Consider the following 26,846-nt stretch of genomic DNA (forward strand, 5'->3'; position numbering starts at 1 on the left):
CTCATGATTCTCATCTGACTTTGAGTGGTGGGTCCTAGACCGGATCTGTTACTCACACTGGCGCTCAGAGGCACATCCCACCGTGCATTAAGAATATTTCTCGTAAGCAGATCCCAATTCGGTGGGTCCTAATCATTCAGTGAAATACGTGGCAAGTTATGGCCCCCCCTAATGTCAACTACGGTGTAGAGACGCTTGCCGCCCAGAGCAGCATAGACACCCTTTCATTGGCCAGCTGATGCTGGGCGCAGTGCCGCAGTGAGCACTTCGAAAAGTAAGCACTCAGCACTTAAATCGGAGGGGCGCTTAACTATGGTTAGTTGTTAGAGTAATAGAAAGTTAGAGCAGAGAGAACTCAGAGTCAGAGAAGAGCGAGACTTGAGAGAGAGAGAGATCTTTTGTTGCTTTGCTTGATTCTTCTCGCTCAATCTCATTTGTTTTTGGCCACCCTCCTCGATCTCGGAGAGAGAGAGAGAGTGGCGCGCCATTTTACACCCAACACAACAAACGCTTCTGATCTGAAGAAATATAAAATCGAAAGCCAAAGAATTCTGGTAATTTAAAAAAAAAAAAAAAAAAAAGATAGTCCGGGAAAAGCGAAACCTGAAAAAATGGCAGCCGCTCCGGCACGAGCTCGCGCCGATTATGATTACCTCATAAAGCTTCTTCTCATCGGCGACAGCGGTTTGTTTCTTCCTCCGTCTCTTACTAAGGCGTATGAGGGAAAATTAGGGTTTTTCTGTTTCTTCAGTTTTTCGTATTTAATGATGATCCCTACGCCTACGTGATTTGACTTTATGGTTGTTCTAGATTGAATATCTTCTTCTTGTTTGCTTTCTGGTTTTGCATAGTTGAAACTTTTTAGGGCTTTCATGGATCATTTACTATTCTACAAAGCACAAACACATGATGTTTTGCTTGGGAATTCTTGAATTTTACGACTCTTATACGGTTTTTTTTTTTTTTGTAATTCTAGGGGCTCAGTTTTCTAGTTTATCACTCAGCATGTTCGGACTATTCTGACGACTTGAGATGGTCTAATATTACTACCTATTCGAAGCTCTAAAAGGTTTTTAGGATTAACATTTAAGAAGTGTTGAATGTATTGGTCGAATGCGATAGTAATTAATCTAATTTACCATATAAAGCAAGTTCGTGTTCACGTCATATAGGGGCGATTTGTGAGTATATCATATATGAACTTAGTTGTACAAAAAAGACCAATGAGTATATGGATAAAAGATATTTCATTTAACTCTGAGGTCCCAAAAGGCCAAAAAACCTTTAAACTGTTCCAAAATAGAAGACCATAAATACAATAAACCAAGTATTTTGGCTTTAACGGCTTCCACTATGCAGTTCTTGACCTCTTACTCTAAAAATTTAGCCAGTTTTACTTCGTAGATTCTATCCAGTGCAACAAAGTGCAAAGCCAAAAGTCTTCCAAAAAATACCACCTCTCAAACTATAACCATGCATGAATAGTTCAAGCTCAAGTCCAGACCTGTTTGGAATGAGCCAATTTATCCCAAGATGTCCCAAGAAAATGAGATCATATATTGAGAGTAATAGAGCAACAGAAAATTAGATGGGAAATTGGCTCTTCACTCTTCCTTTCTAGATGTAGAACTTACCTGAATTGGGACACTGACAAAATTCGGTCCACATGAAGATGGGTCATTTGTTGGAATCTGAGTACTCCAGAGGAGCCTAGCAGTGAACCATATCTTTCCTTTAAATATGAGCAAAAGATTCCATCACAAGAATATGACACACCGCACACGGGGAAACTTTTATGATCAGTCTTCACCTCTGACCTTCCCTGTAATTTGATGGGGAAGCCCAATTTAAGGATAAAGAAGGGACAAGGAAGCCAACTTAGCAGATCATTGACAGTCCTCAACCATGGAACCTGATCATATTGTTGGTCATCCACTAGTAAACATAGTTCTCAAAAATATTCTGATTTATAGTATAATTCACAATCAGAAATATCTGTATCCTTTCCTAGAAAGAATCTATGATGGTTGTCTAAGTTTTATGATCCAATTCATGGATCTTGCAATTTATATAAATTATGTTATTTGAGTCAATTTATTGAGACCTGCTTTTCTATTTTATCTTTCATTGGCTTGTTTTAAATTTTTAAGAGGCTTTTGTTTTAAAATCCTAAGTAGAAAATTTATTCAGATTATTTAAGACTTATTTAGAGATGTTATGGAGTTTATATTCCATCATATGTGGATTAGAGTATATGCGACTTTGTTGACTTTCAAGTCAAACATGATTTTATCATCATTCACCTCTAGTGTATAAGTAGTAAACCCTGTTGCATTAAGTACAAACATGCATGTACTGGGGAAGCTAAATAACAAGGGCCAAAAGGGTCTTCCACCAGACTGAACCTTTTTCTTTTGGGATGACTAACAAGATCAATAAGATGTATTAATATGAAGAACAAGGAGAGCATACAACTTTTTCCCCCTTCAAGTAAGAGGTGCCAAGGTGAACAAACACAAACATAAACTGGCTACATGTTGAATTCCGGTACAAAGAGTAGCATGGAAGTGATTTGATCTGAGGCTCTGAGCTGGGGTGACCCCAGTAAATGGGATTTTCCTAGTCATCCCCTCTCTGTCTAGTTTGTCCACCCCACCATGATTCCAAAATTTAATTTAGTCCCTCCTTACGACCTTGAATGCTATGAACATGTTGAACCCTTTGGACATTTTTGTTTTTACCAGAATGGCCTTCCATATGATCTGTTTACTTCCCATATGCCTTGTGACTCTGAATCATGAAGATCAGAACCAAATTTGTGATTCTAGGAGTCCTTGGCACCTAGCCCAATTCCTTCAAGAAATAAGGGAATCCTATGATACCATCTTGGCCACTATTATATGATTTCTAAAAGAGCTCAATTTGGTGCAGGTGGGTTAGCTAGAGCTATAATAGAAGGCCTTTATGTATGGAAACAGCTCTTTACCTGCCTAGCTTTTGTTTTCAGTGGAAATGTTAATATAAAAGACCATTGATAAAAAAAATGTTAATATAAAAGACTATATAGCACATAGGATACTGATGCAAATTTGATATAAGTCTGCACTCTGCATGGCTATGGCTCATTTATGGAAGCAATCCATGATTCACCTGCCCTCTAATAATGCACTTTAAGCTTATATCTTTCCTTAAGCATACTGTATTTTGGATATCTCTGTGTATTAAGGTGTGAGTAAAGCTTTTGAAGTTCTGGTCATGCAGGTTACCTTTCTAATCTTGTATCTCTGAATAGTGTAGCACTCTGATAAACATGTTAGCACTTAAATTTTCCAGTCACTTTGACAAACACCTTGCATCCATTTCCGATGTTGACACATGCATTGTCAAATATGAGTGAGTTGAAACAGCCTACAAAGCGTGTAACTAAGGTAAAAGACAAGATCAATACTGTTTGAAGAGATAAACTGGTGATCCATGATCCAACACGTCATTTCTCTCTCTTTATCTCTAATGTACTGATTTTTTTTATTGATAAAGTAATACATCATCCTTTGTGGCTCTGATCTTCCTAGTGAAGCTTAACAATAAATTATTAGTGTAAATTGTGTCAAACACCTTGCCCATGGCTCCAGTAATGTGGATCAATTTGCCTCATAACAATCATTAATTCTGACAACATTCATTGATTAGAACTAGTTTAGATGCTTTTACTTTCCAAAACAAGTGGTTCCTTGATCCTATGCTATACCTTCAGTCTCATCTCTTCAGTGTGTTGAGTACTTGAGTTCTCCATTTCTTTTCTTATGATGTTGGCATCATAAATGTGTATTTCTCTATGTGTATGTTTCATAGCTTTTCCATTTGTTTGGGCATCTTCCTTTTTGATAAATTATGATCCTAATATTATGCACCACTTTAATCCATCTTTGCAGGGGTTGGAAAGAGTTGTTTGCTATTGCGCTTCTCAGATGATTCTTTTACTACAAGTTTTATTACCACAATAGGGTGTGTACTTGTCTACTTGAAGCCCTTGGGGAATGTTTATAATCATTTCATAATTTCATTTAGCATGCTTAAGTTGGAATAATGCCTTTGCTAGGATTGACTTCAAGATTAGGACCATTGAACTTGATGGAAAGCGCATCAAACTGCAAATATGGGATACAGCTGGTCAGGAGCGTTTCCGAACAATTACAACAGGTAGCCATTACACAAGATTTTTCTTAAAGTCTAGAAAATAGTGATCCATTAGCGAGCTTTCATCTCACTTTTTTTTTTTTTATCAATAACTGTGGATTGAATTAATATTAAAAATATGAGAAAATTGCAGGGCAAGGGTGCTGAACAATCTTAGCTCCCAAGAACAACCATTAAACATCAAAAGAACAAAAGTTACAAGACAACCCAGAAAATAGAATGTCTGTTCACCCCTTGTCTAGCTAGACCATCTGCCAGAGCTTTCATCTCACTTTCCTATTCCTATAGCTCATACATAGGTGCAAAAAGTGTTATGGGGCACAGGCTGTTGATTTTTGCTTAGGTCATAGAGCTGGCATAGTGCTTGTATCTCCTTTTTTTTCCTTTTGATAAAGTTCTTAATTAACTATTAAAAAAATCTTAGGTGCACAAAGTTATGGGGATATTTCCAAGAAGTAGAGATACCAGGTGCCTATGGGCTTGAAGCTTCGAGATGGTTTTTCTGAAGTCTTTGATAAAACGTATGTTGGAAAAGAAAGTTTCAAAATGGACCACATCAGTCCCTTATGTAGAAATTAAAATTAGAACTTCTACTAGAAAAGAAAAACAAATAAAAATCCACATTGTGGGATGATCACCATTTGTCCTCACATTCCTTGGAGGAGTCTCCAGAAAGGAAGAGTGACCAATGTGCAAGTTTATCCGTTGAGGCTGGATTTTGAATTAGGTCACCTGTTGGTTTTCAGTGGATTTTGCATTGCAAAACTTGCATTATTCTTTTCCTCAATTTGCATATTTTCTATTGGTATTTGGTAGACTCTCCTTGGGTTCTACCCCAAGGATACCTTGCTAAATTGTGCCTGAATTACTAGACATCAGTTTCTTTCGTTTTGACATATTTTATTCAGTTTACTGTTTGTTGTGTAGCTTATTACAGGGGAGCCATGGGCATATTGTTGGTCTATGATGTTACGGACGAGTCATCTTTTAACAGTATCCACTTATTTTCTTCTTTGCTCAGTCCTTTTCTTTTCTTGAGCTTATGGGTAGGATTCACAAAAAAAAGTAGCAATGCGCTTATCTTTCCATATTTGTATTCCTTGATAAAAGACTTGTGTAGACATTAGGAATTGGATCCGGAATATTGAACAACATGCATCTGATAATGTTAACAAGATATTGGTTGGCAACAAGGCTGACATGGATGAGAGCAAGAGGGTAATAACTAAGCTCAGGTCCATTGTACTTCCTCGTTGGTATGTGATCACAAACTTAAACTAATTTATTTGGTAGGCTGTGCCGACATCGCGGGGCCAAGCGCTAGCTGATGAATACGGTATCAAGTTCTTTGAGACGGTAAGTGAACATCACATGTAGCCCAGGGACAGGACCCAAAGATGCATGGAGAAGATGCGCCAAACACCCTCTTTATTTACTAACCTGTCGAAATCCCTCTATGCAGAGTGCAAAAACAAACTTCAACGTGGAGCAGGTCTTCTTTTCTATTGCTAGAGACATAAAGCAAAGACTTGCAGAGAGCGACTCCAAAGCAGAGGTGAATTTTTGCCTTCTGGAATTAATTTGAATGGGATCTAAATTGGAAATAATGCCCTTATTTTGAGTTCTCTTGCATTGTGCAGCCCCAGACGATTAAGATCAGTAAACCGGACCAATCTAAGGGTGCAAGTACTACCCCGGAGAAATCAGCTTGCTGTGGTTCCTGAAGTCGTATAAACGTAGCTCTCGATTTCTCATGTCCAGTATTAGTTTTATTATAACCCTGGGGAGTGGGGAATCAGTTACCGTTTCTCCAAGGCGTTTCTGGTGGCAGCTTTTGCTCTTAAAGTTTACTTTATTAAGCTACTGGGTGTTGTAATTTCTCCCTCAATCTGTAGAAAGTTTCCTTTGAATGCTTTTATAGGCTTTGGAGTTGCTAGTTCCAACAATCTTAAGTAGATCGTCTCATATGTAATGTGCTTATATTTGGTTGTGAATGCTGATCGATTTTAGTCGTAGATGAACAAAAATCCACCCATCTTTTACTGTTTCCAAAAATCCCTTGTTCAGGTGGTGTGGTGGTTTGCTTCACTTGTCTGTTAATCCTCCACTGATATTAGAAAGATAAAACTAGGTTGCTTCCCTCGTTGATCCATTACTGGATGCTTCATTTTGGACATTGACATTCTGCTTGCAAGGCTAATAGATTTGACTTTTAAAATTGTACGGTATTTAGAACTAAAACCTGGTATACTTGTTTTCCAGGCCTCCGCAGATGGCAAACTAACATGCCTTTCTAAATGACGTTTTACTGGATTTTTTTTTTTTTTTGTTATTTTTTGTGGGTTGTCACTTGTCACTGATGCTCTCTAGCATCTAATTTTACTCAAGTGGACGTCTTCTAGACTCTAGACGTCTGATTGTTTTCTTTTCCATTTACAACCGGCAATTATCCACGGTAGTTTGGAGTTGCTTAAAAGGAAATGTTCTTCACTTTGCGCAAGGACAGAACCAACCCCCCCCCCCCCCCCCCCCCCCCGGGCACCAAACCCCTGGTGAAGATGAGATCATGAGAACTGAATTAAGTGAGTTGGGCACTTTTCGTTTTATTTTGTTTTATGCACAACCAAATGATGCTTTAATATGTTTATGTAAATCTTTGCAACGGGGATATCTGTCCCCTTTTCTGTGACTGTTAGTAAGTTATTTTATGTATTGGATTTCCTCTCCTGGGGCGAAATTTTCAAGAGTAGCATATATTCCCTTCATAGAATTCCTCTCCTGTAACCATGACCCATGTTTGGAAAATGCTACATACATTCAGAAAATCCTTTTTTATAAGGTCATGGTTTTCAAAACCAGACTGGACTGGACAGTGGGATCAGAAAAACCGGGAACCTGTCAGGTGACTGATTTCGTTTTCCCCAAAACCATTGATTTTGGTCAGTGAACCGCTGAACCGGGCAATTGACCGTTTTTTTTTTTTTTTTGTCAGAATGGGCCGAGCATTCGGTTCGAACGATCAGACCTTTGACCCGGTAACCGGACCCCGACCAGTTCGGTATCTGGGTCGGTTTTAAAAACCATGCATTCTATCAGATGCAAAGTCCGTTTTGCTTTTGCATCCAGACTCTAGACAAGAAGTTTGAGATTATCATTTCGCACATCTATCCCGTATGAAATGCCTGTCACATGCCCATTCAAGTCTAGCGATAGTGTTGTGTCTATGCTCTTACACTAAGACATCCCCCTCTACTTTGCAACCGCTTTACTTAATGCACTTTCCATTTAGGAATGTTTGTAATATAATAGCCATTTGAGATTTTTTTTTTTTTTCGAAAATGCCCATAAAAAGTCTCATGTCACCCTTTTAGAAGCAAAACCCTCCCCTCATGACAGGTTGCTGTTCTATTTCTATCTCTACTATTTATCTGTTGTCAATTTATCATTCATGGGTGATGTTTCCGATGTGCGTGGAAACCACTTATTTGTATCACTGTCATGTAGACTGACTTCACAATCAACGTTTGATGCTTTTCTCACCATGTTTATTGATTGAATCTGTGATAATGCCTTAACAGGAGGATTCATCCACTAGACTATCCTAACCATGTTAGGGAGTATGCTGTATCCACAGTGGACTATCCTAACCATGCTCTCTAAAGGTTGCCCATCGATTTAACAGAGCTGGATCTTTGGTTTAGAACATCTTGTTCAATGGAGAGCATTATTTCTCAATGCTCATTCCGGGAGAGCATATATATTCCTTTTATCAACTGAGAAAATTATTACCTTTCTGACTTACCTTCAGATAAACCCCTGGTCACGGATAAACAGTGCTCTTGAATTTTGAAGCAAAATTCAAGGTATTTCAATGCTCTCTAAATTCGTATTCCTGTGAATCCTTCACTCGACTAGGTTCCTCAGGCACCTTTCATAACCAAAGGGAAACATGTCTGTCCAGCGCTGCACTTTCATGGTCATGGTTCACATCCAACTCCACTTTTACACATCTGGTGATTAATGCAACCAAGGAGATCATTCTACCAGTACCAGTCAACTATAATGTTAAAAGAATAAAGACGGCTACCCCTTGGGGAATGGTTCATGCTTTATACATCTCATATCAGAATAAACAAATTACACTCATTTGTTACATAATCAATTGTCACTTTCTCTTTACATGATCTGATTGGCGTTCTATTACCCAAATAACACCCAGGAAGACATTAAAATCTAAAACAACAATAGCACCACCAACAATAACAGCAAGATTTAAGAAAAGAAATCACAATTTACATCATTTCACCATGAAGATTGTTGCAAGTTCTGGCCATCAATTAGTGTTACAACTGCTGCTACAGCACCTCCAATTTGATTTCTAGGAGAGCCTTTAATATTGGCCTCACCATTCAACATTTCAAGAGCAACAACCACCCTTAGGAGGTGATTGATTCTCCTGTTTTTGTTTCAAAATATTTCTCTTTACTACAGTAGATCCTTCTTCCAATAGACTAGGAACCTCCAGTATCTGCAAAAAGAATCCAAAATGGTCAGAACGCATAGGGCAACAAACTTACGAAATAAACTTCATTTAGGAAAATAATATATAAACTACTAAGGTATTCATAACTTTGTCGTAAATCTGTGGACTTCTTTTATCCCTTTTGCCTGGTGAAAACTACTAAAATAACAACCCGGCTTATTATGATAACTTAACTGTCATTACACAGAAACATTGTTTCTCATCAAAGCTGAACTTTCGAAGCCCTATCAGTATCTTTGAAGGTTTTAACTGTTTAAACCATTTTCTTCATAATCCTCTTAGATACACAATTAGCGAGTAGCAACTGTCAGGCTTCAGTATGCAGCAGTATGCCCTGAGGCCCCTGACATACAGGTCAGATGGTCAAAGTACACCTCACTCCAAGGTAAACTGCATGTGCACAATCCATGAAATCCAGATGCACATGGATAGCATAATGCTTGGAATCTACACCTATATCCAAAGTCAAACCAAACCATTAAGTTTCAAAATTCACTTTCCTGCACATTTGACTAAAGAAAACCCCCAACTTAGCACACTGTTTAGGGTGTTCCCCTTTTGCTTATACCAAAGTTTGATCAGCCAAATTGATCGGTCAACCTAAAGCACATCACTGAGTCCAGGATTTACAGGGGTTCAGCCACGAGTCTAGCACCTCAAGGAGATGCTCCAAAAACCCAACACAAGCTGCTTCCATAAACCACCTGCACCAATTGACAATTCATATTAAGGCCAATCCATGGCATGCTCTGCCATATTACACCAATCCTGACAGGTTGGTTGATTTTTTTATCAGTAGTTGACATCCGATTTATTATTATATGCTCATGTTATTTTTTAGAGTATTTTTAACTTATACCAATTTCAGAAGTTTTGGCTGACAAGGATTTTTGTATTTCTAAGTTTTTAAATTTATTTTCTACTTATAGGTGACTTAGGAATGGAGTTTTAAGATTCCCAGAAATTTACTGTTATTTTGGAATGGCTATTTATGGTAATTTTGGACTTATATTTATAATAGTTCTCATAGTTACTGTTTATAGTAAAATCATGAGTTACAATCATTAAGCTAGTTTTTTGCAGAATTGGTTAAGTGTTATACAATTGGTGTTTTTTTAGGAACTAGAGTTCTTAATGGAGTGCCCCTATGGGTTACCTTGGGTCAGTTTCCTAGTCCAAGTTGGAGTCTGTCAAAGGACTCAAAGTTCTTATGGTGAGTCTATTGATAGAGTCATTGTAATTGAAAAAGAAAAGAAAAATAGAGTTGGTTGATGAAATAAGTTTGGTTTAGTGACTCCTGGTTGTTGCCAGATTTTTTTCCCTCTCAATTATTTCTTCCTCTGAGTGATCTATCTATTTGCTGTTTACTGTGACAGCAAGCTCTCTACTTGTTTCTCCATCCATGATCCTTAATCACCAAAGCTCCTCCTTCACTCGCAAAGCCAACCACTGAAATTTGTAGGACCACTACCTTGTCCAACATCACCACATCATCTCCCAAATACAACTAAAATTATGTCACTTGGATGTGTTATTCTATAATCATTCCATATCTCTACAAACAGTAAAAGAACATCTTCTGAATCAAAGTAAAATAACTACTCTTACTAGATTAATTACCTTGAGCATCACCAACCACATGGGGGGGGGGGGGGGGGGTTACTAATTGGCATGACTCCCGAAATCACACTAAATCTAACATTCTGGCTGGTTGAAAAGAAAGAATGTATTTTGAGAGATTTACCTTTAAAGCAAGTTCTTCAAAGCATTTTTCCACATTTTCTCGAGTTTTTGCACTACATTCAAGAAATAGACATCCATAATCTTGTGCAAGAGCAATTCCCTCCTCTCTAGTTACAGCCCTTTCACTTTCCTGAAAACATTGTACCACTTCTAAGAAAAAATCAAACCTCCACTAGTAAACTGCAATCAAATGTAACAGATTAAATAAATAGATACTTGTGCATGCCCATGTGTCTGTATCACAAATTTCAGAAGCATTTTTTATCAGTACCAATGGATAGGCATTGAACTGAATGGAATGGCGAAACAGGATTCATGTAGCCAATCCCATATAGTCGGGATAAGGCTTAAAATGATGATGGTGGTAATGATTTTGTTATCAGTACAAACGTCAGAAGCATTAAAAAACACTTAGCTCCACAAGATCCTCCATTGGCTAAAGAATCACATGACTGGATAATCTAACAACAAAGAAATAGACAAATAGGGGACAAATACTTGAACTACTCCCCCCCCTCCCCCCAAACTGCAGTCCTTTGATGGGTGTTCTATGGGAAACAAAGGACCTTCTGGTCCAGGAAAGAAGAGAGAAATTGTAGCTGTAATGGAGATTTTATTCCTGCTCAATGAGCTCCAAACCGTGGGATGCATTAGGCTCACTTGAATGCAAGTGAAGAAGGATCCTCAGGGCCATGGGATCTCAGCCATTTCCATCAAGAGGTACAGGGCATTGGATGTCAGACATTTTCTTTAAGAGGATAATAATCTTTAATATTGCAGGTAGCATCTCATTCCACTGGATCCATAGATCAGCCAATGAGTTCACTAGCCAGAGGTAAGAGGAGTTGTACTGAAGCCTGGTCTTCCTGTGTAGGGTATGGGACGATGGGTGTAAGTTTTAGGGGGGGGGGTGTGACTGCTGAATAGTCTTCCCAAAAGTGCTTTTTTGGATTTCACTGTTTCTTTCTGATGCATCACTGCATCCAATCTTTATTGTACTTCTCCCCATATGTTTGGTCTAAAAAACTTTCTCATAACAGAACACATGGAATTTTGTTTAGGGAAGGCATGTGATCTCTATAGAGCTGGAGGAGAGTATAGTTAACAACATACCACGGCAAGGCATTCTTTCAGGAGGCAAGGTGATACCCTACCCTGATGGTTTTAAAAGAGAGAATATTAATCTTGGATGTGAACTACACCATTTCATTTTACACATAAAATGATTAAGGTGTAAAGAGGATTCTGCAATTACAAGAAGAAAGCCACAGCAAGGTTTCAGAGAAAACAGGAGGAAGAGGAAGAAGAATAGGAAGATGTTCATTACACTTGGCAACTGATCAAGCCAGCTAGATAAATTTGCATTAGCTTTCTTCGTCTTCGAGCACAGGGGCTCAGTTTACGTTGGTAAGACAAAAGGGCAATGCACTGATCAAAAAAGATAGAATGGGATATGTCCCAGTTGTTTTCATGCTTCTTTGATTCTTTCTGTAATACTCACGATTTGCTTCATGCAAATGCACTATTCAAGACTTCAACTGATCTTGTTATATGGAAATGCACAATTTAATGGACAATGCTTTATGGAAATTTATGATTCAATGTGTTGTTACCATTAAGGAACGATTTAGGCAATTCCTATGATGCCAGAAGGGTATGATACCAGAAGAAGTTTGACCAATCAGAACCCCTCTCCCTGTTGAATTTTGATGAATACCAGTTGATTGGTTACTATTTCTATGATTCTGGTCGATTAGTTATCAGCTTTTTAGCCATCATGCCATTTCAGTATCATAGTCAGACTCAATGATTTAATGTTCATTTATACATGAAATATATGATTATTTCCGTTTTCTTCCTTTTCAATATAAAGTAATAGGAAAGCAGGACATGTTCCATGTAACATGCAACATGTACTGAAAATTCAAGGTCTACTTTGTTAAAGATCATGACTAGGCTGCAAAGCACTAACTTACTGCCTTGCAAACCATAAGATTGAATATAATTTATATATGCAAATTGAAACAACCACTGACCTCAAAATTTTCACTTTTACTATCATTTTTACCACAAGGGGCCATTGCTTGGTGTAATGATAAAATCTTGGGCTGACAAGCATGGTTCAAGGTATCAATACTTTCCATATGTGAAAACCACACATCAAAAGTTTTGAACTAACAATTCTCTCATTTCTTCTTATTGTTTTGATTTGACAGGTTAATAAAGACAAAGTATAGATACAATATCATATCAATACTTTGAACTTTGAGTATGAGAACACAAGTTTGAGTCTGAGATTAGGCACATCGTGCAAAGAAAAATGCCAAAGCTTAGGTCTGTATCCAGCACACCCCTCCCAAGATCCCAAATAGCTGGGACAAACATTGGGTAATGTCCTTTTATTTTTTATTTTTACCACAGTAATTGGCTTGGTAGCCAGAGAGTGCAAATCTTCAGATTTTCAGAAGTTTTAAGAGTAAGTGGAGAAGAACAATAGAAAATAAACCACCATTGTAACACTGTAAGCCACTTTTTTATTAATAACTAAAGGAAAAGGTATTCTGGGGAGGGAACTTTAGCTTCCCATTGTAACTGTGGGGTGCTTTGGCATAACCACTTCTGTACATATCCACTATCTTTATCCACAAATCAATAAAACTTTCCAGTTATCTATTAAAAAAACTCGATAACAACAAAGAATTTCATTAAAGGTCAAAGATGGGAAACAACTATACTTTGACAGAAAATCCAGGTCACAAAAATACAGTACTAACCTGTCCAAACAAGCATAAGAAAAACAAGGTAACAAGTACATTCAACCCTGTGGCTTAAGTCCCAGGCTTGGTGCACTCCCTCCCTAGCTAGAGTGTCAGTAATGTCATTAAGGATAAAAAAAAAAAAAAATACAAAGATTCAGCCCACATCAGTGAGCAGTAAGGTCCATCAGGAAAGAGTCTTCAAATGGTTTTACAAGAAATCCCTTTGTCATTTCACTAAGCACAAGCTAACATCAAGAAAAGGAACTTAAAGGTGGTAAAGAACAAATAAATGGCATAGAGTTTACCCTGTCAACTTTATTCCCAACAAGCACCTTTATACAATCCTGATTGGTGGAGTACATCTCTATCTCCTTTTCCCATACATCGGACAAGTTTGTAAAGGTTTCTCGCCGTGTCACATCATAAACTAAAATAAGAAGTAAATTAAAAATCAGTCATTTTCTGTTCATCAAACAACAGGGAAGAAACACAGTAAGCTATCCAAGAAAAAGAGATAAAGAATGCTCCAAGAAAGTACGGCACACCAAACTTCTACTCTATATACTTAATCTGATCACTCCCAGGAAATTCTACTCTATATGCATTGGCAAAAGCAGGAGTTTTAAAGGACCATGTGGAATGGGGATGCCCAGGGCTGGGTTCTAGTTTGTAATCTGTATCAGTTTTATTTATCTTGTTCTGGTTTTTCTCTTATTTGGAGCTCCAGTTGGATGGGAGCCTCTTGTTCTCGTGTGTGTACTGTATTTTTGAATTCTCTGTTTGATTTTTAATAAAATTTATCAGTTACTTATCAAAATAAAAATCTACTCTATATGCATGCAAATGTTATAAAAGTAAGATGCACAATTAAAATGCAAGGGGCTCCTATAGCCTGAGGTGCAAGGCACAAAGTGAGGTACATGCCTGACCAAAGTGAGGCACCACTTTTGGGGGAAAAGAATAAAAAATTAATAATAAAAATATATGAAAATATAAATTCTGAAAGAAATAAAATATATAAAAAATCTTTTAGCTCAAATGGTTAGTCTCATGTCACTATTAACAGAACGGTTATTGCCTTGTACATTCAGGTCCTACACGGGCTAAACTGTTTAAACTGTAAATCATAAGTACAACCTATAATATAGTAAAATGCATATTCAACACCAGATTCAAAGTTAATACATCAAAACACAGCAACAAGCTAAATGAGGTGCACCGAGTTTCAAGTGAGGCACACCCCACAAGATGAGCCTTGTCTGTGGGCCTAAGTGTGCCTGAAGCAATCCCATTAAAAGTTTAAAACACTGACATATCATAAGTTCCAGAAAAGTTTATTAAAAAAATATAAGTTCAAGACAATAACTCTGTATATTCATATCTTTATCTAATAGTAAGACAATTCCAAAACTATTCTGTCTATCATATGGGATTCCCCAACTAACAAAACGTGCCAGGGGTCCGGGACATCTATGCTTTCTTTTAGAGAATATCTTACATTTATTTAACCTTACATGCACTTGGATACTTCATACATACTTCTTTGATCTTTTATATGATCGTATGCTATCAATGAAAAAAAAATTATGGGAATGGATATGAGAAACAACCCAGAGCATGATGCTTTCTGGTGACCCCTAGAAGATCAAAGGGATAACAATATTCACTGTTGTCCAGAGAACTAAAATTTAAACTAGGTAATCTGTTATGGGCCCGAGAATAGGATCTCGTCACGGGTCGGTCCACGGGGAAAGCCTCCTGTTTTCCCTTGTTCCTCCCTTTTCTTGAAGAACCTATCTTGCCACCCTAAAGGTGATTTGTTCAAGAGATCACCAACTCTCCTTTGCTCTCTTTCTTGACTGAAATTTTCGATACCTTTATTGAATAAAATCAGCTCCTTAAATAGGAGATTACAAGAGATAAGAGTCCTACTTTTAGGAAGACTCCCTACTAATCTATCCTACTGAACTGATAAGATAAGATAAGACTCCCTTAATCTATTCTACTGAACTGATAAGATAAGATAAGACTGAACTAATAAGATAAGATAAGACTCCCTTAATCTATCCTACTGAACTGATAAGATAAGATAAGACTCCCTACTAATCCATACTACTGAACTAATAAGATCAGAACACTGAATAGATAAGACTCCTACTAATCCCTACTGAAAGCAGATAAGGCAAGAATACTGAATAGATAAGATAGGATGAGAACACTAAATTGCTGCTGCTGAGAACACTAAATTACTGCTGCTGCTGCACTAAATTACTGCTGCTGCTGCCGGCGTCCACATCATAATCCTAACAATGCAATGATGAGCAGCAGGCCAGCATTATACAGGATACCATGCAACGAATTTTGATGAAAGACGATATCTGCAATTGTTTGAAGAACCTATGTGCTCCACCAAATCTCAACAGTTTTTGGTGAACCCATTAGCTTAATATGGGATTTCCAATTCTAGCATGATTTTCTTATTTTAATAATTAATATAAGACAGCTCTATACATGCCAGTGCTACCAATTTTGTTAAAAACATGACTATTATCCAATCTAAGATGAGAACAAGAGAGATTGCTTCTAGATTTGCTATTTCAGACACATTAATGGTTGACAGAAGACTAATCTGTAGTAGTAAGTACTAATCATTGCTAAATACAAATAACATTTACCTAGAGCATGATTACAAGGAAAGAAAATAACTTGATAGGTTTAAGTTAGAAATGGCATACCAAGAATGATCCCTTGTGCACCTCTATAATACGAGCTTGTTAATGTTCTGAATCTTTCCTGTCCAGCTTTAACAAAACATGGCAACACCATAAATCAGTCATTAATTCTCACTAAACTTGAAAAAACAAATGTGACCTATTTTATTGGCAAATGACTAGGGAGCAATATCTACAATATGAAAGAAGAAAATCAGAAAATTAAAAAATGGACCACATTAGTTTTGGCATTCTAGACAAAAAACAGAGAAGTGCAGGTCTGCAACCACTGGTTTCGCTTTAACTAAGAATCTTGGTCCTTGCAGCAAGCATAAGTCTATTGAATTTAAATATTAAGGTATAAACCATATTAAATGACTAACTATGAATGTCATTTATTGTTATATGTTTATATAATTTTCAGAATGGCATTTTACTTTTATAGGCTAGCTTTAGGGAGCATAAGCAAAATTAAGCATTTGCTGTTAGATCAAAAGAATGATAGGCATAAATAATGCATGTAGCAGTCCGATGCTCTTTTCCTGTATATTACGTTTTATTTTTCTTTTTCCTTTTAATTAATAATGAAGTGACACAGAAAAACATGTTACATATGACACAAGCACTAAAAATATTGCATCCTTAACAAAACAAAATGTTCCTTGGTTTGAAAGACTTTTGAAGACAATAAGTCCTCACCAGAGGCTTTATGTGGGAAACCGGAAAGCCAAGGAGTTCCTTGGCTTGAAGTTTCAACATTATTTAATCATTGGGGCCCTATTGTTTATCAAAATGACCTTGTTGCAGGGTAGAGTTCGCTGTAAAGTTCTGTGATTTATCAAAGGGTTTTGTCTCCTAAAGACCTTTGGAGAGAGATATTGATGGTTTGGTCCTCTCATTGTAAACCACTTCTTACCAAAGTTATTTTTTGCTGAATTTTGATGGGTATTCTTTTAGCCATATGATGCAACCCAGTATTAAATAAGTCTTAAGATAATTGGAAAGGGAATATGTCGTGGCCTCTAAGATTAGCTGCATCATGGATTGGGATTTGTGAAGCAGAAAAGAACTTATCTCCCTTGTTGAAGCTGATTGTAACAATGCAACTAAGGGAAAGCAAGTATCTTCTTGGAAATCAACCTCATTTCTCAGAACTCCTCCCAACCCAGAGGGCCCTGGGTTGCCCTGACTACTCCCATCAAAATTCAGTTTCAGGAAACATTGTGGAGGGGGGGTGGGGACCCGAGGGCAGAGGGCAGAGGGATTCTAGAAGCTAATGGTTGAGAGATTTGCAAAGAAATTAGCCTCCTAAAAGAGAAATTATATATCCTTAGGGGGAAGAATCGCTTTGATTAGGGCCACGCTAGCAAATCTACCCATTTACTTCCTTTCCACCTTTCGCATCCTGGCAAGGATAGCAAGACAACTAGAGTAGTACATGAGGGATTTCTTATGGGAACCAAGGGAGGGAAAAAAAGGAACATTTAGTTAAGTGGAAACAAGTTAGTAAGCTAAAAGAGCAAGGGCGTCTAGGGTTAGGAAACATTGCTCATAGGAACACTACCTTGTTGGGTAAATGGTTGTGGAGATTTTCCTTTGAAAGAGATGGGTTGTGGCACAAAGTAATTGCAAGCATTCATGGTCTAGATTGTAATGGTTGGGATGCTAAATTGGCTTATCACTTAACTTCAGCCTCTCCTTGGAAAATTATTCACGAAGTTTACCCTATGTTTATTAGTTTCATCTATTATGGTGTGGGAAAAGGGGATAGAATCCGCTTCTGGGAAGACCTCTGGGTAGTAGGGGAGTCACCACTAAAAGATCAATTCCCTGACAATTTTCCTGGAACCTTCTAGACAGTTTTCTTAGACCCAAACTTGGAGGATTATAGGTTTTGGGTAATTTCCCCAAATGGGCTCTTCACTTGCTCCTCTTTCTTCAGACATCTTACATTTATTGGCTCCGAAAAGGTGGTTCTCCTAGTGAAAGAAATATGGAGAAAGCCTATCCCACCAAAAATTCAAGCTTTCTATTGGACTCTTTTCCTTGGTAGGGTAAATACATGTGATTTGCTACAGAAAAGGAGGCTTTCCACCTGCCTCTCCTTATATGTGTATTCTTTGTAGAGATATTGGAGAGTCCCTCTCCCACTTATTGATCTCCTGCTCCTTGGTGTTTCGTATTTGGGAATTTTTCTGTTCTCTCTTTGGCTGCAGGTGGGACCCTCCCCAAGAGGTGACAGACGTTTTCAATCCTAACTTCTTGAGGCAACAAAAGAAGAGAGGGAGAATAATGTTGAGATCTGAAAAGGCAGTTGTTGCTTGGGGAGTGTGGGAGGAAAGAAATAACAGATTTTTTGCTAAAAAAAGTAGAACTTTGGAAGAGGTAATTGACAGCATAAAAGTGAGGCTTGCATTGTGGATAAAAACCCTAGACGGTTTTCAACTTTTCTCAGTAACTAACATCCTAAGGGCATGGAAGGAAATAGCACAGTCCTCTAGAGAAAAGGAAATTCTAAGATTTAAGTGGAAACTGCTAGAGGTTAGCAAAGTAAAATTGAATTTTGATGGAAGCTCTGTGGGCAACCTGGGATTGGCAGGAATAGGTGGAGCAATCAGGAATGTGGAATGTAAGATATTGGCTCTATATTTAGGGTCAATTGGCATTACAAATTCAACAAAGGCAGGGGTACTGGCTTTACTGTAGGGGCTCCAGTTGGCAAAGCAATTGGGTTTTCGACAGGTGGAAGTGGAAGGGGATTCAAAAGTTGTTATATCTTGGGCAAGATGTAACAGACATATCCCATGGACCCTTAAACATATCTTCAGGGAAGTGGAAAGATTAGAAAAGGATATAAATGCTGTATTCAGGTGGATCAGGAGGAGTGAAAATGGGTTAGCAGGTACTTTAGCCAAACAAGGGGTTGCAAGGCAGTGTCTATATTGGGCCCCTTTCTAATTCTGACTGTAGTTCTTGGGGACAACATTAGGTCATCAGATTGTACTTAATCCCGTATATTTTTAATTAATGAATCAATCTTTTTTCCTGATAAAAAAGAATGGATTTTGAGACTGATAAAGAGATTACCAGATGCCAGTTCTTCAGTGTCATCTGTGGAAAATCTTCTAGACTCCTCCCTGAGTATCTAGTGGCCACCCTCACTGTAGTGATATCTCTTATGATCTCTTGAATTTATGTTATGCCCAAAATACTATTGCATACCATTCTTTCCAATGTGAACCACCATTTATACACCACACTCCCTCAATCTTAGGCCTTTCCCAGCCAAATCCAGGTCAGGCTCAGAGATCCATTGAACCAACCTAGCGACATAACCCCAGCCCCACCCCATTATCCATAGAGAAAGGGGAGGGAATGTGAAACTCACCAACATATATCATTCTATCATTTTTGTAGCATGGGAAAACAAGTTTCATGTACCATTAAAGGTTCAAGAATGCAAAATACCTCACAAGCAAGGTTCTAAATATTGATACGCCCGATACGCCAGTATGGGCGTATCGTGCAGTATCGGCATGGTTCAAAGTATCGATACGATACGCCCGATACGGGGCGTATCGTATTGTATCTTTTGAAAAAGATACGGTCCGAAATGCCTGTTTCTAGGTGTTTCAGACCCCCAATTTTTTTTAATAATAAAAAATATCTTATAAGCTTCCCAAAAAACTAAACTTTGAAAAAAAAACTAAAAAAAAAAGTATGTATCAGCCGTTTCTAAGTACCGATACGATACGACCGAAACTCGTATCGTATCAATACTTTGAACCTTGAGTATCGGTACTGTTTTTTTTTATTTTTTTAACTTTTTTTTCAAATCCGGTTCAGGGGTTTAAGGTTCCTCCACCCCCTGAACCAGTCAAAACCCCGATACACCCTCTGTAGAGGCGTATCGGGGTGCTCCTGATACGATACGTATCGGCCAATACGGACCGATACGTAACGATTTTTTAAACCTTGCTCACAAGGCAATCTCAATGCTACAAGGTTCCAACACATTGTATGGCATTTATCATCACAAGGAGAAATCAGATGCATTTTCCTATTGCTAAATCAAGTCCTGTCCTTTTTGCTACCTTTTCAATACAATGCGGATCAGTACCAAAAGATTGTATTGGTAATATTAATAATATCTGAAATTTGCCAAAACTCTATGTGAAAAATCCTAAAGCCTATACCCAGAAAATAATAAATGAAGCTAGAAGTGCAAGATCAAAGATGTAAGTAGCTGGCACGAAAAACATTAGTGTCTTGTTGCTTGTATAAATAGAAAACATAGTGTTTTGCATCAATTATATAAGATAAAACAAATTATTCCTTTTAGAAGTATGGATCTGCTACCCACACAGCTTCCAACCTGATCTATAGCCACACATCTCAAACATGATTGTCATCTCAAGAGAACAATCTCATATTCCCATCAATGACAACATACAAGTATAAAATATGTTTGAGATGCACAGCTGTAGATCATGTTGGAAGCAGTGGAGGTAGCATCTTATGGGTGGCAGAACTGGAATCGCCTTTCAGTGAACAGCGATTTGATATTTCTCATTAGATTTATATTTTAATATTTCTCATCTTGATAATTTTTCTAGATTATAAGAAAAAGAATTCAGAAAGAATTTTCATTTTTGACTTTTCAGTACTAAAGAACATTTCAGAAAAGAAAGAGGAAAAAAACAGAGTTCTTTCATAATACATGAACCTTTCATTTACATTCAACAAACAAAAAGACCAAGCAAATCAATATCAACTATCAAGAAAATCCAATAGAACCAAGAAGGTACTAAAGTACTGAACTGAAAACAAGTGGAGAAAACAATCACATCATCCATTACCTGTGTCCCATATCGTTAGCTTCAATCTCTTCCCACCAACTGTGAGCATTTTGATCTTGAAATCCACACCTGTACATGGTTTGAACAACATCAAAAGTTCACCATATAAATAGACAGATAAGAAAAACTGAAGTTGTAAAGAAAAGATTTGGTTGCTTAATAACAAGTTTTAAAATAGAAAGTATAAACCAAAAAAAGGAGATAACATAGAGCATATCTGTGCTTCTGTACTTTTTTCATTTTTTGAAAAAAGGCAAGGTAATTTATTAGAGAAATGAACAAGTACACGCAAACCTGTGCTTGTGTACTATCAGCACTGTATTATCAAAAGAAAAAATATGAACTTCTTAAACACTAAAATTCACATATCCAATAACAAAACTTCAGCATTATGGCCTAAGAGAAGCTTCCTAAAAGACATCTCATTGCCAAATAATGTTTTGAAAATCATAATCGTAAATCATAGAGAAAGTTGAATCGAATCAAATCGTGAATCGTATCGTAAATCATAAGATTATTTCTATTTTTTATAAACTTGTCAAAAAATTAAATATATATATATATTAAAAGACTAAATATATATAGAAAAGTGACTTTACCCTACTTTTAATCTATATATACCATATATGTACCTAAAATAATAGAATTTACCACTTATACAATAGAAGCCTGAGATGATATAATCAAGTTTGACTTGAAAAGTCAAACAAATCCACATATAATGGCTTTTTAACCTACATATGATGGAAAATAAACTCAATTTCTAGTCTTAATAACGTAAATAAATCATTTTCTAGTAAGGGCTTAACAAAACTCCCTTGACAAAACTAAATATAAACAAAAACATAACAAAGTAGAGAACTAATTCTTAATTAAATTTTATCTGAATCGTAGTGAATTGTATAAATCATAAGATTTATGAATCAAATCGTAGGATTCAAACAAAAATCATAAGATTTTTGCAGAAAAGGATTTGGACGTAAGATTCAAATCGAAACCCTTGGGATTTATGATTCAAATTGCGAACCGTATCGTAAATTGTAAGATTTTGACAACAAAAACTGAGCAGTCAGCAGATATATTGAATACTTCCTTTTTTTGGTTTTTGGCTGCTCATTAACCTACAAGTATCCTCCTCATCAAATATGCCATTGCATCCAAGGTTTAAAGTATCAACATGATATGTCCTGTATCGGGCATATCATATCGTATCGGCAGGTCTCCAATACCCAAATAAGGGGTGTTTCAGGGGATAGATATGCATAATACCGACCCCTGAAGCAATTTTGAAAGAAAAAAACCTTAAAAAAAGTAATTAGCATCAAAATACCCGATACACCTGTTCGTGCATATTAGGTGTATCAATACTTTAAACCATGATTTCAACAAAGCATCGGTCTATAAGAAATCACCAGTACAGTCATTCTTTACACTTACTTTATTAGTTTTGGCTACTTATTAACCTACTAGGCTCAATTAGTAACTGGCTCTTAGTCACTTAAATAATAAAACAGATATTAAACCCCACCTCCTGACATCCACAATATCTTTTATTCTTCTGTTATTTCTATCCTATATACTCCAAACTATGCCCTATATCACAGCTTAGATAAACTTTGGTACTTAAGAAAATTGCCGCTTCACTACACAGAGAATCAAGAAGCTATTTTTTTAATCAGTTTGCGATTCCTTATTTCTGTTGCCAAGTGAAAATCAAGAATCACATTAAAAGAATGTAGAGCACTATAAAAAAGTGTGTTGATCGCACATCTGTACAAATTCCCTGTTTGAATCATTGAGAAAACCACTCCCCCTCCCCCCCGCGGTTTCAACTTCTCAACCAGCCAGCAATAAAATAAAAAATACCCAGTGGCGCAAGCCCCAACCCCTACACTTGAACCAGACATGCCATAAGTTAGAAATGTTAAGATGCCAGGTTAAGAAATCAAATTGCAGTTAGAAATGGCCAGAGAATCCAAAGCTTGCCCAATGCTACCCAAGCCAATGTGCATCTCAGCCCTCTGAAATTTCTGAAATCAGGATCAAATGTTGCCACTTGACAAAAGACACCTAGTGCTAGTCTATCCTGTCAAATTGCATGAAAGTTTCTGTATGAATATTTGTCCCCTTCTGCAACTGCTACAGTAATAAACTTTTATCTTTTTTTTTTCATGATAATTACCATAAGAACAGTTATCCTAAGGATCATGAACACAACAGAAACAGAGCCAGCAGTAACCAAACAGTACGCCTCCATTCCATGCATGAATCATCCCCAACAGAACACCGGGCTTACAAAAAAAGAAAAACAAACCACATCTAGTGTTCAATGCAGAATTACTAGATTTCCATTGAAACCCACCCAGAAATGCAGAAAAAATAAAGAAAGAAAGAAAGAACTTCTCTCTCTGAAAAAAGAAGGAATCCGTACCGATGGTAGGGGCGAGATCATCAACAGAGCTGGAGATGAAACTAACTAGTAGACTGCTCTTACCGACACCCGAATCTCCGATCAACAAGATCTTGAAGGAGTAATCATAGCTGTTCCCGAGCCCAGATGACGAACCCATTTATCAAAACTAAAAAGATCTCTTTCTCCTCCTCCTCCTCTTCCTCCTCTATATTTCTCTCTCTCTCTTCTCCCTATCTAATCGACCCACCGTCCTTCTCTCTCTTCTCGTCGTCAGTTTGAAGTAACTGCAGCAGAATAAAAAAAAAACGAGACGACAAAACGAAATTGCCTCAATGGTGGGGTTCCACTCCAGCTTCTGGTGCAACAAGTGCTGGTCGTAGGAGTTGTGCAGTGCAGAAGAAAAAGAAAAGAAAAGAAAAGAAAAAAAGAAAAAGAAAAGGAGGTGGCACATTGGCATCTACCTTTGTGTGTGTGTGCGTGTGCGAGCGAAATGTCCAGAATTCATGTACAGACTAAAGTTGTGATTTGTGAATTGAGATAAACTAGTGAGTGAGAGATTCCAAAAACACACGCCCACGAAACAGCGGAGCGGACATATCCCGTTCTTTTCTGGTCACGTTCACATCGACCCCGGCCCCCGACGCACTCGGCCTTTTCTTTCGGTGGACCGATTTCGATCCCCCAATCAGGCCGGATTAGGTAAACCGGACCACGCTGTAGAGTTCAAAATAGAACCGTCGATGAATCGGACTGGCCCGGGACAGGGTGGAACCGGTCCCAACCCAATTATAATCGGGAACCAAATTATTAAATTACGAACCAGAACGAAACCAATTATATATACCCTGTTCTGTTATACTTTGACAATTTTTTTACGGGGCAGAGTAGGGTGCATGTAAGGCCTACCACAAAGAACCTGCATACACAATTTAATCTCACAATGGAGGAGTTGTGATGTGACCATCTTGTCTACTGGGTTATTCATATATTCATATAATATGATAACATGAAATTTCATTTTTGATGATATAATCTTAATAAAAATGACATTAAATCTTTTTTTATTGGGGGGGGTGAGAAGTTACATTTTTTTGGCTTGAGAAGGTTTGAATCTTGTATAGATTTTTTAAAGAAAAATAAATATTTTTTTTTCTTAATTTTGGGCATTGGAGGCAGATTAATTAGACGGGAATTATTTACATTTTAGTTCAAGTTTCGGAGAGCCAAGGACCCACTTTATTACATTTTTTTTCACCTTAGCTTGTTACATTTTTTTTACCTTACCTCAAGTTAGAGGTTGAATCATTAAACCGTTTAACCTAACCTGGATAGTGTTTTATGTTATTTTTGTTTTAATTATTCTAAGTTCTAAAAACATCATGGACCGACCATTTAGAACAAACAATCAACCCGTTTGACCCAAAATAGATCAGTTTTTTTTAAATCTTTCTAAATAATAAACTGTTTATATGTTGATAAAACAAGTGTTTTTTAACTAAAACTAATCTAGAATAGCAAAAATTGGCTCCGGCCCAATTATAATCAGGACAGAACTAGAACCAGTCTGATTCCATCAGGTAGACCACCTGACCAATGACAACTCTTAAGTCCAAATTCCGAATCCAGTGCGAATGGTACCTTCAAACCAGGTTGGCCTATCTCACCCATCATGGCCGGACCGGAGTGGCTACCTACTTGTAACAGATTAATTAATAGAAGTGTATTTGAAAAGGAGAGATGAGACATCTTTGTCTGGTTCGTGCTTGGGCCTTTGCGTTTGTTGTTGAATGTCCCTTTCTTCAATCTTATAGAACTCGGTTCTTTTTTGGGCTATTGCTTTGTTTGGAATTCAAGGCAGCACAGACCAAACAGCTGATCTAATACGAAAGTCGAAAACTCTATTACCAAAAAAAAAGATTTAATACGAAAACATTTATATATTATATTTCCTAGAAAAGAGACAAGAGAGCATGCAAGCTCAAGGCGTATGACACGTAAAGGCTAACCCCCGTTTTAGGTTTTAAAATGGATGAAACGAAACGACGTGATAGACTGATAGTTGTAAGTTATTTTGCTTTTCGTTCCCAGTTCTCGTTGGACTCTTCTGCCTTTGTCGGCACTCGTCGTTCACTAAATCTGTACTTTCCCAACCCGGTGGCAATGGATCTCTCATACCCGAGATATCCGACAATTCCACTATCACTGGTACTAGCACAGATCTAATATAATATGTAGGGCTGTCGATAGATAATAGGAATGCAAACGGATTGGGTTGGATTGAAAACATGGTTTATTTGAATCCGGTATTATAAATCTTATATCCGATTAATTTGAATTTATTAAGGATATTGGATATTTAAATATGACACAATCTGATTTTATTTCTTTAAAATTTAATAAAATATTAAAAGAAAGAATATAATAGTTTATATAAAGAAAAAACAAAAAAAAAATACAAGTATTTTTCAACTATTTTTATTATATGTAAATATTTCTTTGTATAAAAAATACAAAACTAAAATATAAACATGTTTATAAATGAATAAATAACTAATATATATATATATATATATATATAATCAGATGAGATAGAGGTGATCTAAATTCAATTTATTCTAATACAAAAATCCAATAGGGGGACATATTAGAATCCGACACAATAAGATCGAATTCGAATTCGAGTCAGAATTTGATCAATTTGCATCCCTAGCTGTCAATAGATCAGGTAGATCGGACATACCCAAACCAATTAACTCAATTACACGGGCTTTGTGTCTACAATCTGCATTATATGTTTAAATAAGGATTGGTTTTAGTTGTTCCAAATCCATAAAGACCTAAACCAACTGGGATTAGATTATGATATCGATAAAACACGATACGAAAAAAATTTATAATCAATCAACCGGCATCATAAAAGAGATAATTAATTAAGTGGTGGTTGGTTAAATCTTTTCCCATATGCTGTATAATGTCTTTTCAGCATCATAGATATTTTTTTGATAAGTATTTTCAACATCATAGATATATAATTGCATAATCAAGTATACTTATATTGGCATGTTATAAAGCTCTAAAATCTAATACCCGTTTTTCTCTTTCATCATAATATACTTAAGACATAAAATAATATTATATTATGATGTCTAAATGTGTCAATTTATCAAATATATAAGTAGGTTTATTGTCAAATCTTTGCTGCCAGAAAGGCATGATATATATTACAAGTTTTTCCCGTATCACAGTCGAACCCCAGTTCTCAATTATAAAATAAGTCTTATCGGGTCAGACCCAATGATTCCAATCATAAACCAGAATCTGGTTTGGAAATGATTATGCACATTTATTTATGGACCAGGTCAGCATCCTTTACCCAAATCAGATTTTTCCCAGGTCTTCAAATATGTTTGATGAAGAGAAGATCTATCAAGTTTTGGGTCCAAGTGGTCTACAACCTGGGACCTATATGGGTACCCGGCGAATAGCTATATGGTGGATTATTTAAAATTTTCCTTAATGAACCTCTTGTCAGAAATGTTAAGTTACTGTTTATATTCATAATAAAAGAATTGTACATGACCAGAAATTATTTAAGAATAACAACAATGATGTTGACCCATT

At 36.9% G+C, this 26,846-nt stretch overlaps 2 protein-coding genes across 2 annotated transcripts; one reads left to right on the top strand and one right to left on the bottom strand.

Moving 5' to 3' along the window:
• The first annotated feature begins 204 nt into the window (after positions 1-204).
• On the top strand, positions 205-6,252 carry LOC104604564 (ras-related protein RABE1c-like). The gene is made up of 8 exons (XM_010268963.3): positions 205-684; positions 3,933-4,005; positions 4,100-4,200; positions 5,125-5,190; positions 5,318-5,415; positions 5,491-5,553; positions 5,660-5,752; positions 5,838-6,252. Exons 1-8 carry the CDS (start codon positions 612-614, stop codon positions 5,919-5,921), a joined length of 651 nt encoding a protein of 216 aa, XP_010267265.1. The 5' UTR covers positions 205-611; the 3' UTR covers positions 5,922-6,252.
• Positions 6,253-8,257: 2,005 nt separating this feature from the next.
• Positions 8,258-23,629, bottom strand: LOC104604565 (ras-related protein RABC2a-like). The gene is made up of 6 exons (XM_010268965.3): positions 23,244-23,629; positions 20,813-20,881; positions 15,978-16,043; positions 13,548-13,669; positions 10,485-10,613; positions 8,258-8,725 (listed from the first exon to the last, which is right to left on the bottom strand). The coding sequence occupies exons 1-6, from the start codon at positions 23,380-23,382 to the stop codon at positions 8,615-8,617; spliced, it is 636 nt and encodes a 211-aa protein (XP_010267267.1). The 5' UTR covers positions 23,383-23,629; the 3' UTR covers positions 8,258-8,614.
• Positions 23,630-26,846: the final 3,217 nt, after the last annotated feature.

The sequence above is a fragment of the Nelumbo nucifera genome, chromosome 6 (genome assembly GCF_055504915.1).
Source record: "Nelumbo nucifera cultivar China Antique chromosome 6, China Antique-T2T, whole genome shotgun sequence".
Taxonomy (NCBI): domain Eukaryota; kingdom Viridiplantae; phylum Streptophyta; class Magnoliopsida; order Proteales; family Nelumbonaceae; genus Nelumbo; species Nelumbo nucifera.

What these genes read in the sequence shown, in the direction of transcription:
- LOC104604564 (XM_010268963.3), top strand. Translation starts at nt 612, where the DNA reads ATGGCAGCCGCTCCGGCACGAGCTCGCGCCGATTATGATTACCTCATA. An exon ending in AGTTTTATTACCACAATAGG is followed by an intron (nt 4,006 to 4,099) that starts GTGTGTACTTGT and finishes TGCCTTTGCTAG; the next exon opens with GATTGACTTCAAGATTAGGA. An exon ending in TTTCCGAACAATTACAACAG is followed by an intron (nt 4,201 to 5,124) that starts GTAGCCATTACA and finishes TTTGTTGTGTAG; the next exon opens with CTTATTACAGGGGAGCCATG.
- LOC104604565 (XM_010268965.3), bottom strand. Translation starts at nt 23,382, where the DNA reads ATGGGTTCGTCATCTGGGCTCGGGAACAGCTATGATTACTCCTTCAAG. An exon ending in TGCACAAGGGATCATTCTTG is followed by an intron (nt 13,670 to 15,977) that starts GTATGCCATTTC and finishes TTCTTATTTTAG; the next exon opens with TTTATGATGTGACACGGCGA. An exon ending in TTGGGAATAAAGTTGACAGG is followed by an intron (nt 10,614 to 13,547) that starts GTAAACTCTATG and finishes CAATGTTTTCAG; the next exon opens with GAAAGTGAAAGGGCTGTAAC.